The sequence below is a fragment of the Nicotiana sylvestris genome, chromosome 1, assembly GCF_000393655.2.
Source record: "Nicotiana sylvestris chromosome 1, ASM39365v2, whole genome shotgun sequence".
Taxonomy (NCBI): domain Eukaryota; kingdom Viridiplantae; phylum Streptophyta; class Magnoliopsida; order Solanales; family Solanaceae; genus Nicotiana; species Nicotiana sylvestris.
In genome coordinates this window covers 157531799-157553866 of record NC_091057.1, presented here as the reverse complement: position 1 = coordinate 157553866, position 22068 = coordinate 157531799, and the positions used below count along the sequence as shown (strand labels likewise).

At 37.9% G+C, this 22068-nt stretch overlaps 1 protein-coding gene across 1 annotated transcript; it reads right to left on the bottom strand.

The window, feature by feature from the left end:
* Nucleotides 1-11209: 11209 nt before the first annotated feature.
* LOC104245977 (G-type lectin S-receptor-like serine/threonine-protein kinase SD2-2) lies at nucleotides 11210-14205 on the bottom strand. The gene has a single exon (XM_009801697.2). It carries the CDS (start codon nucleotides 14031-14033, stop codon nucleotides 11439-11441), a length of 2595 nt encoding a protein of 864 aa, XP_009799999.1. The 5' UTR covers nucleotides 14034-14205; the 3' UTR covers nucleotides 11210-11438.
* Between the last annotated feature and the right edge of the window lie 7863 nt (nucleotides 14206-22068).

Sequence of the window (22068 nt, the reverse complement as noted above, 5' to 3'; positions counted from 1 at the left end):
TGCTGCTCCTTCCGGGGGTAGATCGTTCTTGCTGAAGGAGATTTGGTTGACGGCGAAGAATCTTTCTGTCATCCGCTCCAGTTGCTCCACCGAGGTTTCGACCGGTACGTATGCTTCATTCAGGGTTTTCAGCAGGATCTTTTGATGCTCGGTTGACCTCATTAATAGTGACAGCATGGACACTTGCTCAGGGTGCTTGCGCAGCTGGTCTATCACTTCGTAATCCGGCATCTTCATCTGCTTGAAGAACACTTCCGCTTCTTCAACACTCACAGGCTCCTTTGGAGGGAAGCGCCTTTGTGTGGCGTTGTTCAGTTCTTGGGTATTTGAGTACCCTCCAACGAAAGTATTTTCTGGAAGTTCTTCCATGACCTCCTTACCTTTATACGTTACCAAAGTCTTTTGATAATTCCACGGCACTGTGGACGGGTTGGTCATTGGCTTTTGTGGCACGCGTCCGATAACCACTGGCTCATTCAGCCGAGGTGGTTGAATCGTCCCCCGGACCACATAGGCCCCTTTTGGCACATACATAGGTTTTGTCTTTTTGATCCCGAAGTTCTGCGTCTTCTTGGCTTGACCTCGCGGTATGTAAAGAACTCCACCCTTTGCCGGTACCACTTTCTTCTCCACCTTCTTTTCAGGCTTGCTTTCCGCAGCCTTGACCTCCTCCCCCCTTTCTGATTTCTGGTCTATTTCAGGCCTCTTCCCCGTGTCGACAATGGCAATTATGGCTTTCAAAGCAGGGTCGAACTCTTTGTCTTCACAAATCATGCTGATCAATGGCCCATTATTGTGAGCGGGCAATGGGTTGTTTGTTACATTCGGGATCTCCTCGTCCCTTAGCACTATTTTCCCCTGCTCTATCAAATTTTCGACCACTCTTTTCAATGACCAGCAGTCGTTTGTATCATGCCCCTCGGCCCCTGAATGATAGGCGCATCTGACTCCGGCTTTGTAAGAAGGAGATGTCGGGTTTTGCCTTGTTTGAGGGATGGGTTGCAGGAAACCCAACTGAACCAACTTTGGGAACAAAGTTGAGTATGGCTCACCGATGGGCGTGAAAGTCCGCCGTCGAGGCGGCTCTTGGGGGCGGTAGTTATTTTGCGGGGGTTGTGGGTTATAGTGGTTGCGGTAAGGAGGCTGATTTCTGGGAGGTGGAGCTGGGCCTCGGTTGGCTTGTTGTGGTGAATGGTTATAAGGTTGGGCATTCATGACCATATAAGGTTGATGAGCATATGCCACATTTGAGTGGGGGTAGTAGTGTTGTGAGGCCCTTTCCGGAAAATGGGGCCTGTGATGACGATACTCCCTTGCTTCAGAGGCTGCCATAGCCGTTTCTTCCTTCTTCTTCCCCCTTGTCGTCCCTCCAGACCCGCTTTGGACGGCCTGGGAGGTTGCCCTTAGGGCTGCTTGACTCAGAATCCGACCCGTTTTCAGCCCATTCTCTACCATCTCTCCTATCTTGATTGCTTCCGCGAATGGCTTACCCATGGCTGACATCATGTTTTGGAAATAGTCAGACTCTTGAGCCTGGAGAAAGGTAGTGACCATTTCCACTTCATCCATGGGAGGCTTCACTCTCGACGCCTGTTCACGCCACTTAATAGCATACTCTCTAAAGCTTTCCGAAGGCTTCTTCTTCAAATTCGACAGAGAGTTTCGGTCTGGCGCAATGTCGATGTTATACTGGAATTGCTTTACAAAATCTCTGGCGAGATCATCCCATATATGCCATCGGGACATTTCCTGATCCATATACCATTCCGAAGCTATCCCTACTAAGCTTTCCCCAAAATACGCCATTAGCAGTTCTTCCTTTCCGCCGGCTCCCCGCAATTGGTTGCAGTATTTCTTAAGATGTGCAATGGGGTCACCGTGCCCATCGTATTTCTCGAACTTGGGGGTCTTGAAACCCGTCGGCAGGTGCACGTGAGGGAACATGCACAGGTCGGCGTAAGAGACGCTCTTTTGCCCGCTCAAACCTTGCATATTCTTCAAACTTTGTTCAAGGCTTCTCATTCTCTTAGCAATCTCATTTTGTTCTGCAATCCTGGGGTTCTGATCCTGTCCCGGTGCGAGTTCGCACTGAGGCGGTAGAGGATTATTGTTGGTAGCGAACCTGGTTGGTTCCATTGAGAACGATGGTGCTTGGAATGTAAAAGAGGATGAGTCAAAGCTTGGCTTGTATGTGGCAGGCTGTGCCGTAGCTGGGCAAGGCGATGCAGTAAAGATATTCATGCTTGCATCGGTGGCCGACATTCGGGGATGAGGCTCAGAAGGTGATCCGGCGGAGAAAACGGAGTTGGCTGGGTACCCGAATGGGGTAGCAGGGTAATTTATGGGGACATTAGAAGTCCCACCTGACCTGGAGAATAATTCAGGGAATCCGGGGACGACACTTGGCGGCTCTTTCCCATTGTTCCAGTCATCCAACATTTCCAACATGCGGAGCCGTAGGATTCTATTTTCTTCCGCAGTTGCGGATTCGGGCGTGAGGACGGCTGAGATTGAGCTCTCCTCAGAGACGGGGACTGTTTGCAATGGAATTTCCGAAGACATTTCCACACTTCCTTTTGACCTGGTGAAGTAAGTGTGAGTACTGTTTCTGGTCCTAACAATAGGTAGTTGAACACCTCTCCTTGACCTCGTGAAGTATGAGTGCGAGGCCAGACTTTCACCAAACCAACCGTCTTTTCAAAAACCCTGGAAATGCTCAATGACAAATGCACGGTTAATTTGCAGCAAATAACGGATAGTTAATCTCACGTTGGGCATGATGCACCTATACAGTTAAGTGGATTGCTATATGTCCGCTACGAGAGCATGCGTCATTCCGGCATTTTTTCTCTTATTAGTTTTTCCCTCTTTTTTTTTTCCTTTTCTCTTTTGTTTTCCCTTTTATTTTATTTATATATATATATATATTTTTTTTATTTTTGTAGTAAAAGAAATGCGACCGGATCCGATGAGGATTGCCTACGTATCACGATGCCTACGTGAATCAGATCATTACGTAGTTCGAAAACACAAATGAGCGTGAAAGAAGCAAACTCTTTATTATTGAAGCAGTCTATTACAAACTACATTTTGCAAAAGAAAAAGCAAACTTTGAAAATAAACCTAGACTCAAAAATAGACTAAAAATCACCCTGATGAAAAAACAGGCAGAAGATGCTAAGATACAGATTTGACCTATGAATGCATTATGGTTTTAAAAATTGGTTTCCGCGGGGCGTCGTTCGGCCTCGCCGCGGTCCTAGGCGTGAGATCCCTCTCAAGTTGCTCTAGCTCGTGCATAGTCTGCTTGACATAACCCATTACTGCCGAGAGGACGGTAGCGCTGGACATGTTCTCACATCGTAGGCATCGTCTGGTGATGGCATGGGCAATGGCCTTGATCCTATCTCTGGTTTGCTTCTTCTCTACGAGCAGGCGTTTTGTCTGATCGCTGCATATCTTGAAAACTTGAGCATCTTGTACATGCTGATGCTTCAGTCGTCGTACTTCCAACTTCATCTGGGCTATTGAGTCATACCAGTATCTGCTCTCAATTTGGAAATCCTTGGCCTGATTAGCTGTTTTGATCTCAAGTGCAGCCATCTCTCTCTTTATCTTAGCAACAGTCTTCTCATGGTCGCTTTCCAATCGATTCAGGTACCTGCGATGCTTATCCGTTCTTGTATCCCACTGTGCTTTGAGCTCTGCTATGATGTTTTCAGATTTCTCCAAACCATCTCGCCATTCCCTGATTTCACCTTTTAGCCCTTTTATCAGCTGCTCGTCCGATCGACGCCTTGGTTGTCTATCTGCATCCAACCTTATCTGTTTGATCTGGGCTCTGAGCATTTCATTTTCTTGAATCAACCTGTTCCGCTCTCCCAGATCGGTAGCAACTTGCACGTTGTGTTCATATTTCAATTTTTCCACTTGTTGCTTTAACCTGCTGATTTCGGTGCAATAGCCTCTTTCTTTTGCTAACCAATCCCACTGCTTTTGTGATGATTCGGTAAAATTCCGGATGTGGGGTCTCTTAGCTGGCCTTTCATGCTCGAGTTCCCTTCTGTACCATGCAAGGTAACCTGGCGCCGTTTCTCCTTTGGCTTGATCCCGCACGCAAGTATCTGATTTCAAATATTGACCCTCATTCCAGATTTGGCGAATCTTTGCTTCTGGGAACTGTCCGTTAGGACTTATCTCGATTGCTTGAGTGCTTAGATCTTCCTCATGAGGTACTGTCTGGCATTTTCCGAACTGTCTTAAAACTCGGCCGGGTGCGTAAGGTTGAATGCTCTTAAGCCCCATCAGCAAGAAATGAGTTTTAGTCGCTGACATATATAAGACCTCATCAACGGGCAACCATCCCAACTTCCATTGTATTTGGCTGGCAGTAAGAGCTTGAAAGAACGAGGTCCAAGCCAGGACTCCTTCGGGCAAACTGATCTCTTTGGCTCTCGCGTAAGATTCTTCTATGCGGGTCTTTTCCGGGGAACCATGGCTCAAAATCTCGGAATGATGGCAAAGGTGCTCGGTCATCCATATCTGCAGGAGCAAGTTACAACCTTCGAAGAAATTTCCCCCAGCTTTACAAGCTGTGAGAGCTCGAAAGATGTCGGATACCACCATAGGCGCGAGAGTACTGTCACTTTGCGTGAGTAAAGTGCTGACGACCCCAGATATCTTCAAATCAATGTTTCCATCTTTCCTGGGAAATACCAGAAGACCCAGAAACGTTATCATGAACGCCACCCGTCTGTGCTCGTCCCACTTCTGACGAACTCCTTTGCTGCACAGTTTGTTGATTGGATTATTGAATCCCCCCTCGTGACCGTATCTATCATATATGAAGCATGGAGTACAGAATCCGGCTGCTAGATCCGGGTTGTGGACTGTTCTAGGTATTTTCAATGAATCCAGGAACCGATGTACCGTGACGACTCTTGGGGCGACCAAGTATTTTTCCCTCAACGGAAGTTCAGTATTCCCGATGTATCCGGCCATTTCTTCCAAAGTTGGGGTGAGCTCAAAATCAGAGAAATGGAAAACATTGTGCGCCGGGTCCCAATAGGTAACCAAAGCTCTTATGATATCTCCCCGAGGCTGGATTTCCAACAGACCCACAAGACCTTTCAGATTTTTCTTAACCTCATTTTGCCCTTCAACACCTAGATCATTCCACCATAGCCGTAACTTGATAGGGATTTTGGTCATTATTGAAAAATGTTCATTTTGCATCGTGCTCATCCTGCACATTTATTAAGGTGATTTTAACAAAAATGACTGACTCAAAATATTTTACAGAGGGGACCAAGCTTTGAACACGGCCTTTAAGCACTTCGGGGAAGAAGATTTTAAGGCTGTGTGGGTCTAAAAATGCTAAGCAAAACCCAAAAGTGGCTATTTATGCAAAGTCAGCCTTCCGGCGTCCCTTTTCGGGAACATTCGGCTATTCATGTCAAAACAGCATCACCTGACTTATTTATGACTCTTTAAAAATTTGAAACATATATTTTTTGATTTTGGCTATTTTAGCAAAATGGGGGTTGAACCCGACGAGGGTTGCCTACGTATCTCACATCCGGTGAGAATCAAACCGGCGTAGTTCGGGGCATATCATGAATAGAGAAAACCTAGAAATCAAGAATAAGTATTATTATTTTGAAAAAGATAAAGGCTAAAGAAAAAATATTTTTTTTTATGCAATATTTGGACCATTAGTCTGAATTTATAAAAGAGGTACTACAAAAGAAACAACACACTTTTTTGAATTATGGATTTTCCATTTTTTTTTTACTTTTAAAATAAACACTTTTTCTTTTTTTTTTTGATTTTGAAAGTGATAAAAGAAATTTTTTTTTTTTTAATAACTCTCAATAAAAGACAGTTTTTTTTTAGAAAAAAAAAAAAAATCCGGCGAGGTTTTGACACTACTTGGACATTGGTTTTATTTTCCAAAAATAAGTAATTATCTCCCCTACGCTGCTATTTTCCCCTTTTTAGGAACCGGTCGACATGCGGAACCGAAGCAAATAAATGCACAACACAAATAGGATGCACCAGGGGGTCTTTTTCGTTTCAGGCTGCCTGTCCTAGACGGACCCAACCCCTGTGTTGAGTCCCCTAAGTCAAATGCAACATGATGCAGATAAGCGTTCCTACTAGGGATCCGGCATGAAGTCAAGTTATTCTAGGTTCGTAACCTGGGTATTTGTTCTAGACTGTGCACCCGAGCGGACAACTCGAGTCGAGGAGGGGGCTACGTACCGGGGACCCGCGAGATCGTCCGGCTTTGTAACTTGTCCGTCCTCTTTCTTATTTTAGGTATTGACATTAACAGAATAGGGAGTCCCGACCAGCGAGCTTCTCCCCGGAAGTAAGAAGAGAAAGGTTTCGGCACAGTTTATATACAGTTCAGATAATATCAAAGCGGTAAAAGACAACATTTAGCACGTTACGCAAAAAACATGTAATAAAAATCAGATAATAAAGCCAAATATAACAATTATTCTAAGCTCGAATTCTTGAACCCTGAACCAGCGGTTTTGGGTTTCAGTCCCCAGCGGAGTCGCCAGAGCTGTCACACCTCCTTTTTGCGCGCCCCGTCCCGAGGGGTTAGATGCGCGGGTGGAGTTTTTCCAATTTAAGTGACAATATTCGAAATGGGATTATTTATTTAATTCAGAGTCGCCACTTGGGAAAAGTTTGGCTTTTGGTGTCCCAAGTCACCGGTTTATCTTGAATCCCAAATCGAGGAAAATATTCGACTTTTCCAAATGAAGTCTGCGAACCAGAAATTCTAAGTAAGGAATTCTGTTGACCCGAGGGAAGGTGTTAGGCACCCTCGAATCCCGTGGTTCTAGCACGGTCGCTTAAATTGTTATAATGGCTAAATATCTGATTTAAATACATGTTATGACTTGCGTGCTTCCATTAAGTTTAAACCGCTTTTATCATTATCATTTATTTTTATAGAATTGCAACGTCGTGAAAATGCATCTCGAACCACGTCACAATCAATGCGCCCGTGATCGTCAACACATTTGACTTCGTTGAGATTTGGATTTGGGTCACAATCAATGCGCACCCGAATTTAAGAATATGAATTAATTAAGTCGCGCCTAAAGAATCTAACGCGTTATCGTCTTCGGGGAGGGCAGTGGAATTCACTAAAATAGCCCGTCCCAAATTCTAAGTATTTATTATGACCAATTTTTGAGGGCCCCGCAATTTTGTATTTTTATTTGGCGAGGCTCGCCTCTATTTTAGAAAAGGCATCCTAAAGTGGCTACATTTCTAATACATTTGTCTCTAAAAATAAAAGAAAGGATTACATGCTAATTACATGCTTAACCAGCTTCAGATCCTTACTTGATTATCTGATTCTTATGAGGCGTGAATTATTTAGTGCCTTATTTCATGGATGAGCATGTTGTTAAATTGTCAGGGGAATTTAACATACAAGATTAATAGAATTGTTAAAAAAGCTTATGATAAATGTTCTTCAGATCTAAGTTTGAAACTTGCCCCTTTTTTTTAAACAAATCAGTAGAATTAACTTATCGGAAACTATTTCTAATAGAATTTGAATAGGATCCTGTGAACTATCTACAAAGATACAATAAGACTAAGCATCATATTTGGCAAGCTTAAAGCAATCTTTCTATTCATGCAGAATGTCAGTTAAAAAGTTACCTAATTATCTATGTGTTAAAAAAAACTCATGCATTCCTTATTAGACAACCCCCTAAACAAACGAAATCACAATTTAGGACAAACTAAGCTACGGTTAAGTACAGGGCTACCTAATGTATTTCTTTATTGAATTACAAGCTAAACAAATTACACAGATCTTAACAACATTTGTAGAACTGTAACTGCAGCAAACGAATGAGTGAACTCCTGCATATCTTTGATTTCATGCTTTCATTGTTACATCAGATGCAAAGTCTTAGTGTGTACCTGGATGTCGGATACAACAGAAGAAGCAAGGGGTCAGTAGGACGATAGAAGCAACACCAAACCAACAGCAGTAACAACAGGTACAAAGAGGACAACTCCCATTGTAAGATACAATTAGAACCGATAAGAAGTGGTAGAAAGGTAGCAGCAAACAATGCAGTAGGAACAATACTCCAAGACAGACCAAAGCCAGGAGAAACGAACAATGTGAATCAACCAATGAACTCAGCTAATACTTGAAAGAAAACAGAGTTGATCAAACAGGTTGAACGAGACTGAGAATCAAACAAACAAGACAGAAGTAATTGCTGATTTTCTGTTTATCACTTTCCCTATCTCCTTTCTTTTCAAGACCAATGTCAGTCTTCAGTTTTGAACCTATACTTGAGTTATCAGAAAGAAATCTTTTCCAGTTTTTCTGGTTTTTTTTCAGAATTTTCAGTTCTCAAATATTCAATCTGAGTTCCCTCTTTTGTGTGTCGTGTGTGTGTATATATCCCTCAATGTGTATCCCCTCTCTTTCTTTCAAAATATTCCTCACAGTGTGTGTATGTCCTCCTATAATCCTCTCTTCTTTTTTTTTAGATGTCCTCCTCCCCTTTATAAGCCCTCACATTACCCCCTTTTAACAGCCTGTTTAGAATATCACCATACTCCTCCCATGTGCCTTCCATTTTCAGTTCCACTTTAGCTAATTAAGTATTAAACCCCATCATTCCCCTGGCAGGCTTAAGCTTTCCCATTTTATTAACTAAAAGCAAGCATGGGCAGCAAGATGTAGTCTGACAGCATATGCTGTCAGACTATTTTTAAAATTAAACAAGGACCTTTATGCAGGCCACAGGCTGTGCACAAAGCACATGAGGTGCACCAATGCACATGAGGTGCACCAGTGCAAGTGTTGTGCAAGAGTGCACATGCCCTCCAATTAAGCATTTAAACCAAACGTCCCTTTTACATTACTGATCCAAATCAACAGCTATAAGTAAACAAAATTGGTTCTTAATTGATTCCAACAAATGTTCAACAGAAGCAAATCGATTTACTATGCTCAGACAGTTGAAACTAATTGACGACTCATGTCGACTCGACTATATTAGCATTAACATACACAATCGTAGCCAAAAATCAGACATTCAGAAGTATGGGGCACATGACTCGACTTATACTGATTAAAACAGAATTGTACTTCGAGGAATCAGTTAGTTAGTACAAATTTGGAATACAACCAATACGCATGCCTTATCAGAATAGGAGGAGAGGGATTCAGACAAACACAGAGGTTCAAACAAAGTGGACAAACAAAAGTTGATAAAATTAAAACAAATATGAACAGTCTTTTAAAACAAATCACACGGACTAAAAACAAACAAAGGAAAAGAAAGCAGACTTACCTTAAAACTTGAAAAGTTTAACAGTTTGAACTCGGATTTGGACAAACTTTTCTTAAGGCTGAATGGACTTTAATCGAAGTGTTTCTCAGATGAGAAACACTTTGATTGAAGTCCATTAGACCTTAATCTCTTCGGTTGAACCGGTATGAACCAGTGACGAAGGACACGAAACCTTCAAACTTAGATCTGGGATTCAGGCTTCCCTGATCAGATTCGGACCAAACCAAGTATGGTTTGGTCACGAAGGGGTCTGGGGAGTATCTGGTGTGAAGCTGGGGTTGAACCGTGTAGATCGAGTTTCGACTCGAATCTTCAAATGAAGATTCGAGAAGGTGGGAAGGGATTCGAACTACAGGGTTAATGGATTCATGTTCAGGGTGGCAAGGGGGTTCTAGGGTGTTAAGGGGAAGGTCACCGGCGTCCATGCCGCCGGCTTTCATGGTGGAGGATACAGGGGCGGCTCTAGGGTTTGATGGTCTGAGGTCTGGGGTGAAAGACGACCTAAGGCAGGGGGTTCAGATAGGGGGGCAGGGTAAAGGTTATAGGTTTATATAGTTGGTGAGGGATTGATTCCTAGCCGTTGGATGGGGTACGATGAAGGGTCAGGATCTCTTGGCTGGTAGGGGACGGTGTCGTTTCATCCTAAAGGGGTTTGGGTCGGTCCGGGTGGAATGGGTCGGGTTCATCAGTGGGTTATGGGGAAGTGATCTTGGCCGTTGATCAATCTGAGATCAACGGCCCAGATCAGACCAGGTTAAAACGGTGTCGTTTCGAAGTTCTGGGTATCAGCTGGTGTGGACCGGGTTACACATGGGGTTTTGGGTTTGGATTTGGGCCTCGAATTAGAATGAAAATAGGCCCAACTGATTTTAACCCAATTCTGCACTCTTTTTTATTATATATTTTTTATATATATATTTTTATTTTTAAGACAAAACCCAAGTAAATCAAATTAAAATTAAATAAACACTTAATACAATTATTTACACACACATATTAAACTGTTTGAAGCAGGTAAAATCAAACAAAACAAAAATCACGGACAAAGATGCCTATTTATGATTTTCTATTTAACGACCGGATTACGGTTCAAATTACGCATGACACACACATTTTTTGTATTTTGTTTTAATAAAATAAAATGGGCAAAAATCATAAATAATTAACAAAGTGCCGCACAGAAATCCGAAATTGTACAGCAGGGCCAATTATATTTGTTTTTATTTCTTTTTGGAGCGATTGTCGTGTGAAACAAAAATCACGTGCTCACACTCGCAATATGTTAACCATTGTAAATATGTAGATAAGAGTAACTAAAGATTAAAAATAAAACTTTTAAAATAAGCAGTCCCCTCTTATCAATCTCTACATTATTATTTACCGCATCACCATAGCCTCGTTATTATTGACCTATTAAAACGGTTCCTACATTATAATCCCAGCATAATTAGTACGTGAATCAACCGATCTCTTGGTCGGTCGCCCTCTAGCCAGTGACTAGCCTAGCTATGGAGCTAGGTCTACACCGCCACGTTGAGACTCTTTCGAAAGTGAGATACCGGCTTTCATAAGAGGGAAAGATCACTCCGTCATGCAGCAGAGAAATGTTTATCTAACTAGAAATTTTATAAGAGAAGAAGAATCGTAACGTAGGGTCAACATAAATATTCCGTTAAGATAGTCTAATGAGAAAGCGTCTGTTCACGTTCGTAGTTGCAATAAGTTTTCTTTTTTTTTTTCAAATCGAGATTGAGTTTCCACCCTCTCCTAAAACTCTCTGATCCAAACATACAAGAAATGCAAAGTGATATGCCGGTTTTGTTTTGCTTTTGTTTTTTACACTTGACAAAACTGGAAAAAAAAAAACTAAGTCCGTGCAAACAGATTCTCTACATTCATGAATATATTTTACAAAATCCCATGATGAGCATTTTGCTACTAATTCTCAGTATGGGATTTTGGGAAAAACAGGGAAAGAAACTCTACATTCAGTGAAGATTGGCAAAAATCTTTCTTCCATAGGAGAAGCTCTATGCAACTTTTACCTCCTCCAACAGTTAGACAATGACTAGTTGAGAAACAGACCTAAACTGAAGCTTGAGATTCCCTGGATACTGTTGAGAGTTGGGGATTATAACCTGAGCTGAAACCACCACTTCGCGATGTCCCTCGTGATGTCCCGTTATCAGAACCAACTCCTACTCCGTGAAATGATTCGCCCGATACTAATGCTTGGAGCAGCTTTGGAGGTTGAGGCATTGTTATCTCCACTACTCCTTCCAACATTTTCACCACCATTCCCATGGAAGGCCTCATTGATTCATCATCCTGAATGCACCAAACCGCTACCAATCCTAGACGTTCTGCTTCCGTGACATCGTACATTCCACATAGCCTTTCATCGATGACAGCTGCAATGTTTCCCTCGACTATCTGGCGTGCTGCCCACGGTGGGAAAAACCACTTCTCCTCTGTTCCACCCTCTTCACCTCTTGCTGAAGTTGGTGCCTCTACATTGCGTCGACCACCTATCAGTTCCAATAATGTCATTCCGTAGCTATATACATCGGCTTTTGTTGTGATCGCCAAACCAGAGATCCACTCGGGTGCAACGTATCCCCAAGTACCCCTCATGGTTGCCAACACTCTACTAAAGTCCCTACCAAGAAGCTTTGCAAGCCCAAAATCAGAAACCTTTGCTGAGAAATCTTCATCTAGCAGAATATTCTCTGGTTTAATGTCACAGTGTATTATACAACTACGACACTCTTCGTGTAAATAAGCGATACCTTTTGCTGTCCCAACAGCAATTCGGAATCTAACATCCCAACTTAGGTTCTGACCATCTCGCCTTAAATATGCGCTAAGAGAACCCTTTGGCATGTATTCATAAACAAGAAGCCTATGAGAATTCTCAGAGCAAAATCCCCTTAATCTCACTAAATTAACATGCTGAATGTTTCCTATAGTGCATACCTCAGCTCGAAATTCTTTTTCACCGCCACCAGGTCTTTCAAGTCGCTTCACAGCCACGAGTGAAGAATCCGATAGTTCCCCTAAGAATACAGTTCCAAAACCACCATGTCCAAGTTTCTCCGAAAATCCCTTTGTTGCAGCATTAAGCTCTTTGTATGAAAACACTTTCAAATTCATTATAGGAAATACATCTTCCTCTTCTTTATTCTTCTTCCTTATTCTTCTCCTCTTCAACACTAAGAAAGTCCCAATTCCTACTGACAGAATTACCACAAATCCACAGATCATTTCAATCAAAAGTAATCTGCCTTGAATCTGCTTCTTTTGAGCATTCCCTCCTCCCTGAACTCTCACATATAGCTTATCCTCAATAGTTCCATCAGATGTAAGATTTCTAAGATTGAGCAACGAAACATATAAATTCTTGCATAACTTAGTCTTCTCATTGTGATACAAACCAATACAAGAACAATTACCTAAACATTCTCTCTCACATTCACTTCTAGTTCCAGTAATTGAAACTACCCTAGCTCCATCATAACTAACCATTCCAACCTCCTCAAACCCATCTTTCTTACTACAGATCTCATTGCTTTCGCGACGACAGCCACCTGAAAAATCCCCTGCATCCCATGAATCACTATCCAAAGGGCTGAAACCTGGCAAACACTTGCACGGATTCAATGTCTTACTATTACAGAACCCCAAATTCCCACACAAACCATAAGTCTTACACAGATTCTCTGGCTGTGACCAAAACATGTTCCAACTTTGTGCTTGTTGGAACCAAGTGAACTGTTTAATCTGACCAGTAAAATCTACAATGAACCTAGTTAAAGGAGGTGGCATTCCATTCTCTAATGACACCTCAGAGTACCCAAATGAAGCCATAGGAGTAAAGGGTGATATAAAATTGAACTTATAAATGTAAGGAACAGTCATTTCTGGTACCCCAACAAATGCATTTTCACTCCAATTTCCAGTTGACCAATATGGATAAGTACCATTATAAACAAGAACTATCTCTCCATAACTTGAGGGTTGAAGCCTTAGGGAGTACCTTCCTTGTGATGGATCAGTGGAACTTTTCCAAGATGTAAGCCATTTTGTAGCAGTCAAGTTCATACCAGGAAGCCAAGTATCTGTAGGAAAATCAAAACTTTGCCATACCAAATTACCTTCACTAGAAACAAGAACCAAATTTCCTTGGTCCAAAAGCTTTACATCTTTAGCTTTATCCAAGTTACTTGTTTCCCAAACAATGGTTCTTGAATCTTCCTTCACAACTAATTTTCCATCCTCAGTAATCTCCATAGTTGCTAAAGATGGATTCTTGATTGGTCTTTCACGGTTAGCAACCCAAACATAAGTAGGAGTAGGAACTGAAGCAAACCAAATACCCAGATACCATTTAGTTTCATCATTGGTTTTGAAAAAACCAAGTTCAAATGTATTGTTCTCGCTCAAGATAGTGATGTTTCCACTTAGTACAACTCGAGATTCGTTCAAAGATTCCAACTTTCTGCTCCCTTTCAAAGATCCCAACTTTCTACCAGTTGGAAAAAACTCTTCAGTGGATTTAGCAACATGGGTCATGTTTACATTATGGTTTCTTGATTTTGTTATTTCTGAACTAGCATTTGGAATAGAACTGACCCCAAATGCCATTGAAATAAGTAAAATGAGAACTATCTGTGGCACCATTTTTGATGAATTTGCAACTTTGCTTTAGCTGAAGAAGAGATTGTGGTGCTTAAGAAACATTGAGAATAGTTCAGAGAATTTTTGTAGTACAGCTTTTGAGAAATTCAGTGTAGACTGCAGAGTAGAAAAAATAGGTACAAGAGGAAAATGAAAGTTTGTCTGAACATCTGTTAAAAGCTGCCACACACGGACTAGATATAAAGGGTACAAATTGGATTTACTGTTCTAACCTTATAGACTTGTTCTCCTGTTAGGAATCTAGTTTCTTGTACATCGGTGGGATTACTGAGTTTAGTTGAGGGTATGTTTGACATTTAATAGGAGATTGAGTTAGAAAGTCTACCGCGGAAAGAGATATGGTGGCAGACATAAGATCTTCAAGTCCACTCACGAGTTCGTCTGTTTTCAACGTTAATGAATAAACTAAAGAACAAGGAAAAAAAGGTCTTTTTTTCCCTCTTTGATCTTATTATTGGCTAAATAACTTCGCATCATTTTTTACTTTGGTAATCTATCTCTACTTTGTTCCATTTTGACCTTTTAATTCTATTTTATATGTTCCACTTTAACACAAAAGCTAAAATTAATGCAAAAAATATAGCACGCATGTATACACAAATCTAAGGTGTAATAAATATTCAATTAAATATTATTGCCATCATATTTTTTCATCTATGTCAAACAGGTCAATACTAAAATACTCAAACCCAACCATATTTTTTGTGATTTATTTCATCTAAACGGGCCAAGTATGAAATTGGCATATGAAAGCTTTGGAACTTAGAGAATGAAGACGGGGCAACAGTGGATGAAACCTACGGTCGAGTTTGGGTATTTTGGTATTAACCCTGTTTGACATGAATGAAAAAAGTTTAAGTGGCAATATTTAATTATATATTTATTACACCTCAGATTTGTGTATACACATGCGCTATATTTTTGCACTGGTTTAGCTTTTGTGTTAAAGTGGAACATAAGAAATAGAATTAGAAGGCTAAAATGAAACATATAAAATAGAGTTAGAGGGCCAAAATGAACAAGGGAGAGATAAAATGCCAAAATGAAAAATGGTGCCAAATTGAATGGGTTGTATATGTATTTGGCCCTTATTATTCGCTTAGATTTTCGAATATTTCTCCAAAACTCTAATCTCAACTTGTTTATTGAATGACATCTCATTTGTAATACACGCATAGTTTTCTCAAGTTCAAAAATGTTTTCAAAATCATTGTCACAAATTGTTAACATGCAGTCAGTGATGTAAATCGAATTTTGCACAAATGGTATCAGTATAATATCACAGCTGAGCGTTCTTGGTTTTGGTCTATTCCCTTCTTAAATTAATGTTTATTTAAAATATTTTTAAGCTCTTCAGTCTATTGTGTATATATATATATGATTTTTTATTTTTGGTAAAAAATATAATTTTACATCCATATTTAGTGAATTTTATCAAAAAGCGTTAAATTACACCCCTTTAAAGGAGCTACTGCATACTACTCCCTCCGGTCACTTTTACTTGGCACTTTACGCGTATTAAGAGACACAATAAATTTTTTACTGTTTTACCTATAGTTTTTATTAGTACTCATTTCAAATCATTTTCTCAAATCCAATAAAATATGCATCAATTAATATGAGTATCATGATAAATTATACACTTCATTTATTATTTCTTAAGGGGTGTAAAAAGTCAAAAAGTGTCAAGTAAAAGTGACCGGAAGGATACAATTTATCCCAAAGAAACTTGTTCCACAAAACTTTTCCCAATAACTGAAATTACTTAAGGAAGGTTAAATCTATTCAGGATAATCAAAAAATATTATGATTTGCACTCTAATTTCAATTAGCAATTACTATCATGTGCTTTATATAGATAAATTTGATGATACCAGCTTTAATGTCTTTATCCACATTGTAATGAAGCATACAGGGTTCAGGACAAAGATAGGTTGAATGAGGGGACCCCACGAAGCAAAGACTTTGTGTGCCAAGAATAAATGGTTAGTTAGAAATTGATTAATGATACTTACTTGTTTAGACATTTTAAGCCCATCAAGTTGTGTTTAGTTGTTGACAAATTTGTCAATGGGTCTTGCATCTCTAGGCAAATTCTTTTACATCTTGTTTCGATGGTTTTTATGTATCCTTTGAGAATATATCGTATTATTATTACATTTCACTTAGTGGTGGCAAAATGCATAAAAGAAAATAGTTATTTACTCATATTATTCATTAAAAAATGAGTTTGATAATGCACTTTTTAAAAACGGATCAAATATATATAAAAATTATATTATCCACTTAGAAAATGGATAACCAGTGAATAACTAATGGGTTTGACTTTTACATTTGTAAAGTCTCAAATTGGGGGTTGCTCAAGTTTATGGGAGACTAGGATTTTTCTCAAAAGTGATCATATTCAAAAAGCCATGGATAATATGGATATCCATATTCGTTGATTAACCCCTTTTTTATCTGTGTTAAACATGATCGGGTCGGATAATTTATTCGTTTTTCACATTACCTATTTTGGACCCGCCCGTTTGTCACACCTAATTGTACTGCATCGTTTATATATATATATATATATAGATTATTTATTGTTTCATGATGTCAATGCACTGACGATATGAAGAACAAACTTGCGATATTATTTAAAAAAAAAAAGTAATGTACGAAGTAGAATTATTATAAAAAAAATATAGGGTAAAGGATAAGATAGAATTAGTTATTAATAAGGAAGAGCAAGATGAGAGAAAAAAATAAGCTAACGATGCGACCACACTAAATAGATCGTTACATAAAGTGACATTTTTCGTTGATATGTAGCGATAGATTTAACGATATGATACAATAAAATTTAAGTAACAATCAAAATAAACATTATATTTAAAGTAACAATACGATACAATACAACCATCGAAACAAGCTTTTAGCTCAGAGTTCTATTCATATACATATACTCCATTCATTTATTTTTCTACTTTTTTTAATGCGAATAGAGTCGTAAATTGAAAACAGGAAAAAAAAAAAAAAAAAAGGTCGGAAGGATATTATTAGTGGTAACTCAATTTCTAATTGTACATGTCTTTTAATTTGAGTTCCAAAGAGAAGTGTTTAAAGAAAATTTTCATATATAAAAGATGGGAAAAATTAATGGAAACTAAAATATAAAAGAGTAGCTGGCCCTGCGCTTTCATAGAAAACTTGTGTATTTAAAAATAGTAAAAGCAACAATTAGGTATTGGCGAAGTTGGTTAAACCTTTGACGAATGTGCTTCTGGGGGATATATTTTAACTCTTCCAATTGCTTCTAGATGCAATAATGATGTTTATATTTAATAAATCAGTTTCCTTAGACTCTCGGTTTTCAATAGGAATAAAATAGGATTGACAAATATAGACTTTGTATGTAATATGTTATAACAGATATGTGACAAATTTCCTAGTTACCAGATATTACTAAACATCAAACAAATGTTGCTCTTAGTTATATGTATAAATATTTTGTTTTTCCATTCATTGATTAAAGATTTAGTATATAACTTTTAAACATGAGACAATCACCAAAAATAATTAGATAATGCACTCTGCTTGATTTTTTCCCCCGGGTAAGATTAAACGAGCAGAGAGTAAGATGAAATTTGAATCTCACACCACTAAAATGTAAAATAAATATTCTATAAGTGAGTTTTCACTTAATTCTCACTAGAATATATTTGATTTTGTCATGATTAAACCAGAAGTATTTTCTTTAATCTTTTTTGGTTTAATTTTATTTTTTATTGGAGAGGTAGGCGGCTCGTGGCCGAGGAAATGATAAGGAAAGAGCTTTTGTGAAAATTAAACCTTACACGTGTCCAGGATGCAAGGCAGCAATCTAAACATTTGGTCAATTCTCAAAAGGTTTTTCGCTTAGTTTTTGTTATAAATAGAATTCTATTTGAGGTGAATATCTATATTTTAGGATTTGTTATTTAGTGGTTAAATTATTTTTTTCCCTACAAATAGAAGGGTTCTATTCCATTATATTTAATTCTCAAACCAATAAGAATTCTCTCTCTTTCTTTGCAATATTCTTTTTCATTGTTTTATCAGCACGAGACTCTAATCAATTGAGTAAAAACTTTGGGATTGAGCATAATGATTGTAAATTATTCCAATAACTTCCTTCATGATTAAATTCTGAATTTAAGGTATGTATTTTACCGTATTTTCTCTTTTATTCTATAATTTGATTTTAAATACAAGCAAAGACAATAAATTTTGATTATAGTTCTAATGGAGTTAGTAAGAAATTATAACCACTCGAAGTGGTAAATTTCTATGTTTTGCCATGATCAAAGTCATGTATGATCGTGAGTACAAGAAGTGGAAACTCATCCCATTGAATTTGCTTCATTTTCATTCCCTTAAGAGAATGTGGTAGCAATATGTAATAAGTCTGAAAGAAGACAAAATTATTACCGTGAGGGTATCAATGGATGTGGGCGTGGTAATAGACGAAATTATAATCGTCATCATTGTGGCAATGAGAATAATAAGGATTCTCAAAATAATCCTTCACTCTGTGAAAGTAACGTTTGTCATCGATTTGACATGAGATTTTGTAAAACACATATAAATGATTGTGATCCATTCATGATGTGAATGTGACAACATGTGATTTGTGAATACATATTCATTTTTGAAAGAATATGAGTGTGTTAGTGGTATATACCACACTCACCTCTAGAAGGAGGTTTGAGAGGAAATAAGAAAATAGTGTCATTATTATGGCATAAATGGTCATTGGTCACGTACTTATTGTACGCCAAAATATTTTGGCATTGTGATTATTAAAAGACAAAGGTAATGCAACAAACAGATCTTGCATATAATTTTGACCATAACCACAATGGTATAACTTTCTCTTTAAAAGAGATATTCACCATATTAGATGTTGATGAATATATGGTACTACAAAATTAATTGAGAACTCTGCAAGAGCCAATTATACTATTTTGAAGAAACAAAATTAATTATCAATAAGACATTATATTTTAGTAAGTCTCAAAGAAACTTATTTAGTTTCTAAAGCATTCGCGAAAACGATTGGTTATATTGAGGCTATAAATAAAGAAAAGATTTAATATCTTATATTACTACAACTTATAGCGGGGTGATATGTATGTGAAAAGCTACCCGCTTTATTCTCCAGTTTGTACTACACAAATAAAAGAATGCCACAATAAAATATAAGTTTATTGATATAAAAACTCATATCATAATAAACTTGGAGTTTATTGATAATTTTACACGTCATGGTGTAAACCTGAACTTTATCAATATTAATAATTTATTCAGTTGGCATAGTTGCTTTAGCCATGTTAATTTACGTATGATTTACAAAAATAAAAGAGAATTCACATGGGTAAATATTAAAGAACTAGAAAGTTCTTTATGAATTCTCTTATGTTGCTTGTTCTCATTAATTAATAAACCAACTAGAATTGGGATTGAATCCAATGAATGCTGGAAATATCAAATGTGAATATGAGCTCATTCACCTGCCATGTATACCACATAAGATGCATCTATGAGATGATTTACATGTGCGATTATTACTAACCCGCAACCTGGTGTTTGCAAGGTAATTTGCTCCATAATTAATTTAGAGCATATTCCAGGTTTTTTATTCAAGATAGTTCATCTTGATAAGTTGGTATACATCACAATTGATTTAGCAAAATAATTTATTGAGTGCCTCCACTTAATAGCTAAATTATTGCTTATGAGAACAAAGTTATGTATATCAGTTTGATATACGTTATACGAAAGTATATTACATTCTCCCCTCACAAGTGGTTTAGGGTCAGGAACCAAATAATTTCATCTTTTTATTATTGATATGCGATGTATATTTTGATTAATATCATATCACACAAAGATGAGTTTCCAAAATTGAGGAAGAAAGTTAGGTTTTCTAACATGAGGGGGAGACATGATAAACAATTGAGAAACAGTTACGTGGAACGAATTATCATGTGTACATCTAGATCCTCGAATAAGATAATATGAACTTGAAGTTCATAAAAGGATAATTCATTTGCAATATATTGCAAAGCATGCCAGACGCATTTGCTGACACAAAGAAAGTAACTATATTCTCATTGCAAATGCTCCAATTAAGTCCTAGAAGGACAAAGTCTATGGTATGCTTAAAGCGTATAAACAAATCGGTTTCAAATAAACTTCTTGATAAAGAAGATGAACAAATGATCAAAATGATCATAATAAAGGAGGCAAGTGATCTAGAAGATCACATGACATAACACTTCATAAAATCTCATGAGAGATTCAGGTACCTGAATATATAAATTAGAGATCTCTATGTTTTGTCTTTATGGAAAAAAAATATTATAACTGATATAAAATATTCGTCGACGACATCTATGATAGCGCCAAGTATAGATGAGGATCTTAAGTCTGTCGAATACAGACACAAAAAATATTGGCCAAATGGAAGAGATACAATTCGAACAAAATTGGTTTCATACGAAAGACATATAGTTTTGGACCTGCGGTTCAAACACTTGAAAGTATAAAACCAATGGTGTGTACAATCACTTGTATCTATCTTATGTCTAGCATGACATAAAAACTTGATATGCATCTAAAGTTCATTCATATAGCTTATATGACAATCCTTGAAGGATTTAAATTGCTTAAAGCATATAGAATTCTTGGTCATGAAGTACTACATCCTAAGTGTAATTTCTGCACATTTGTAACTTGCTATAACTATAAACATGATAATGTGATAGCGAGGATTTTCAAGGTGCAACATATTGATTGGAGTTAATTGGCTGATTTATTTCACCAATTCTCTACCGACGTCAACCTTCAAGAAGCTAGTGCACAAGATTGGGATGTGAAGACTCAAAGATGTGAATTGATGCTCTCAATAGGGGAATTAATACGCATTGCACTCTTTTTCCCTTACAAGGTTTTGTCCCACTGGGTTTTCCTTGCAAGGCTTTTAATGAGGCAACCAAAAGGCGTATTGTTAGATATGTGTACTCTTTTTCCTTCACTAGAATTTTTTCCCATTGGGTTTTACTTTAGTTAAGGTTTTAACGAGGCACATTATCCATTGAATAGACATTCAATGGCGAGTGTTATAAATAGAATTCCATTTAAGGTGAATGTCTATATTTTAGGGTTTGTTACTTGATGGCTAAGTTATTTTTTCCCTATAAATAAAAGAGTTTTATTCCATTATAATTAATCCCAAAACCAAAAAGAATTCTCGCTTTCTTTTCTTGAGAAGAATGCTCTGGTCTGGCATAAATGCAACTAGATCATCTATGATTTGCATCTGCAAGAATGAAGGACAGAAGATTGGAAAACTAAAAAGAAAGCCAGGGCGTCCGGTGGATGAAGTCTACCTTTGTAATGTCAGGCTGAAAAAGGGGGGATAGCACTAGAGAGTCGGGAACTTTCACTGCAACTGAAGAGGCTCACACCTTACATCAAACTAACCTATCAACATCTTTGATTTTTTTTCCGTCTAATTTTATCTGAATTTGGTTTTTGATTTCTCATATGATGATCGATACTAGTACTACTAGCTTTCAGATTGCGACAAATTTGGACTCGTGCACCCTAAGGGTCATTTAAACGGGTAACGCTTCCTAAATAATTTTTTTTCTATTTCCAAAAATCAAACTCGAGACCGCAAATTAATAGAGGAAATATTATATTGGTTCCACTAACTCCCTTAATGGTGTTGAACTTGTTCTATTTATTTTTTTGGGTGCAAAACAAATGATTGGAATCATTGGACTCTTTCTCGTTAACTAGGTTTAGAATGAAAAAAAGTGATTTTGAGTAAAAGCAGAAGTAATTTTTGAGAATAAAAAAAACTAACTTCTCTTTAAAAGCTACTTTTTTGAAAAGTACTTTAAAAAAATATTTAAAACACTTTTTAAAAGTTTGATCAAACACTAATTGTAATTAATAACCAAACACAAACTGCATTTCATCAAAA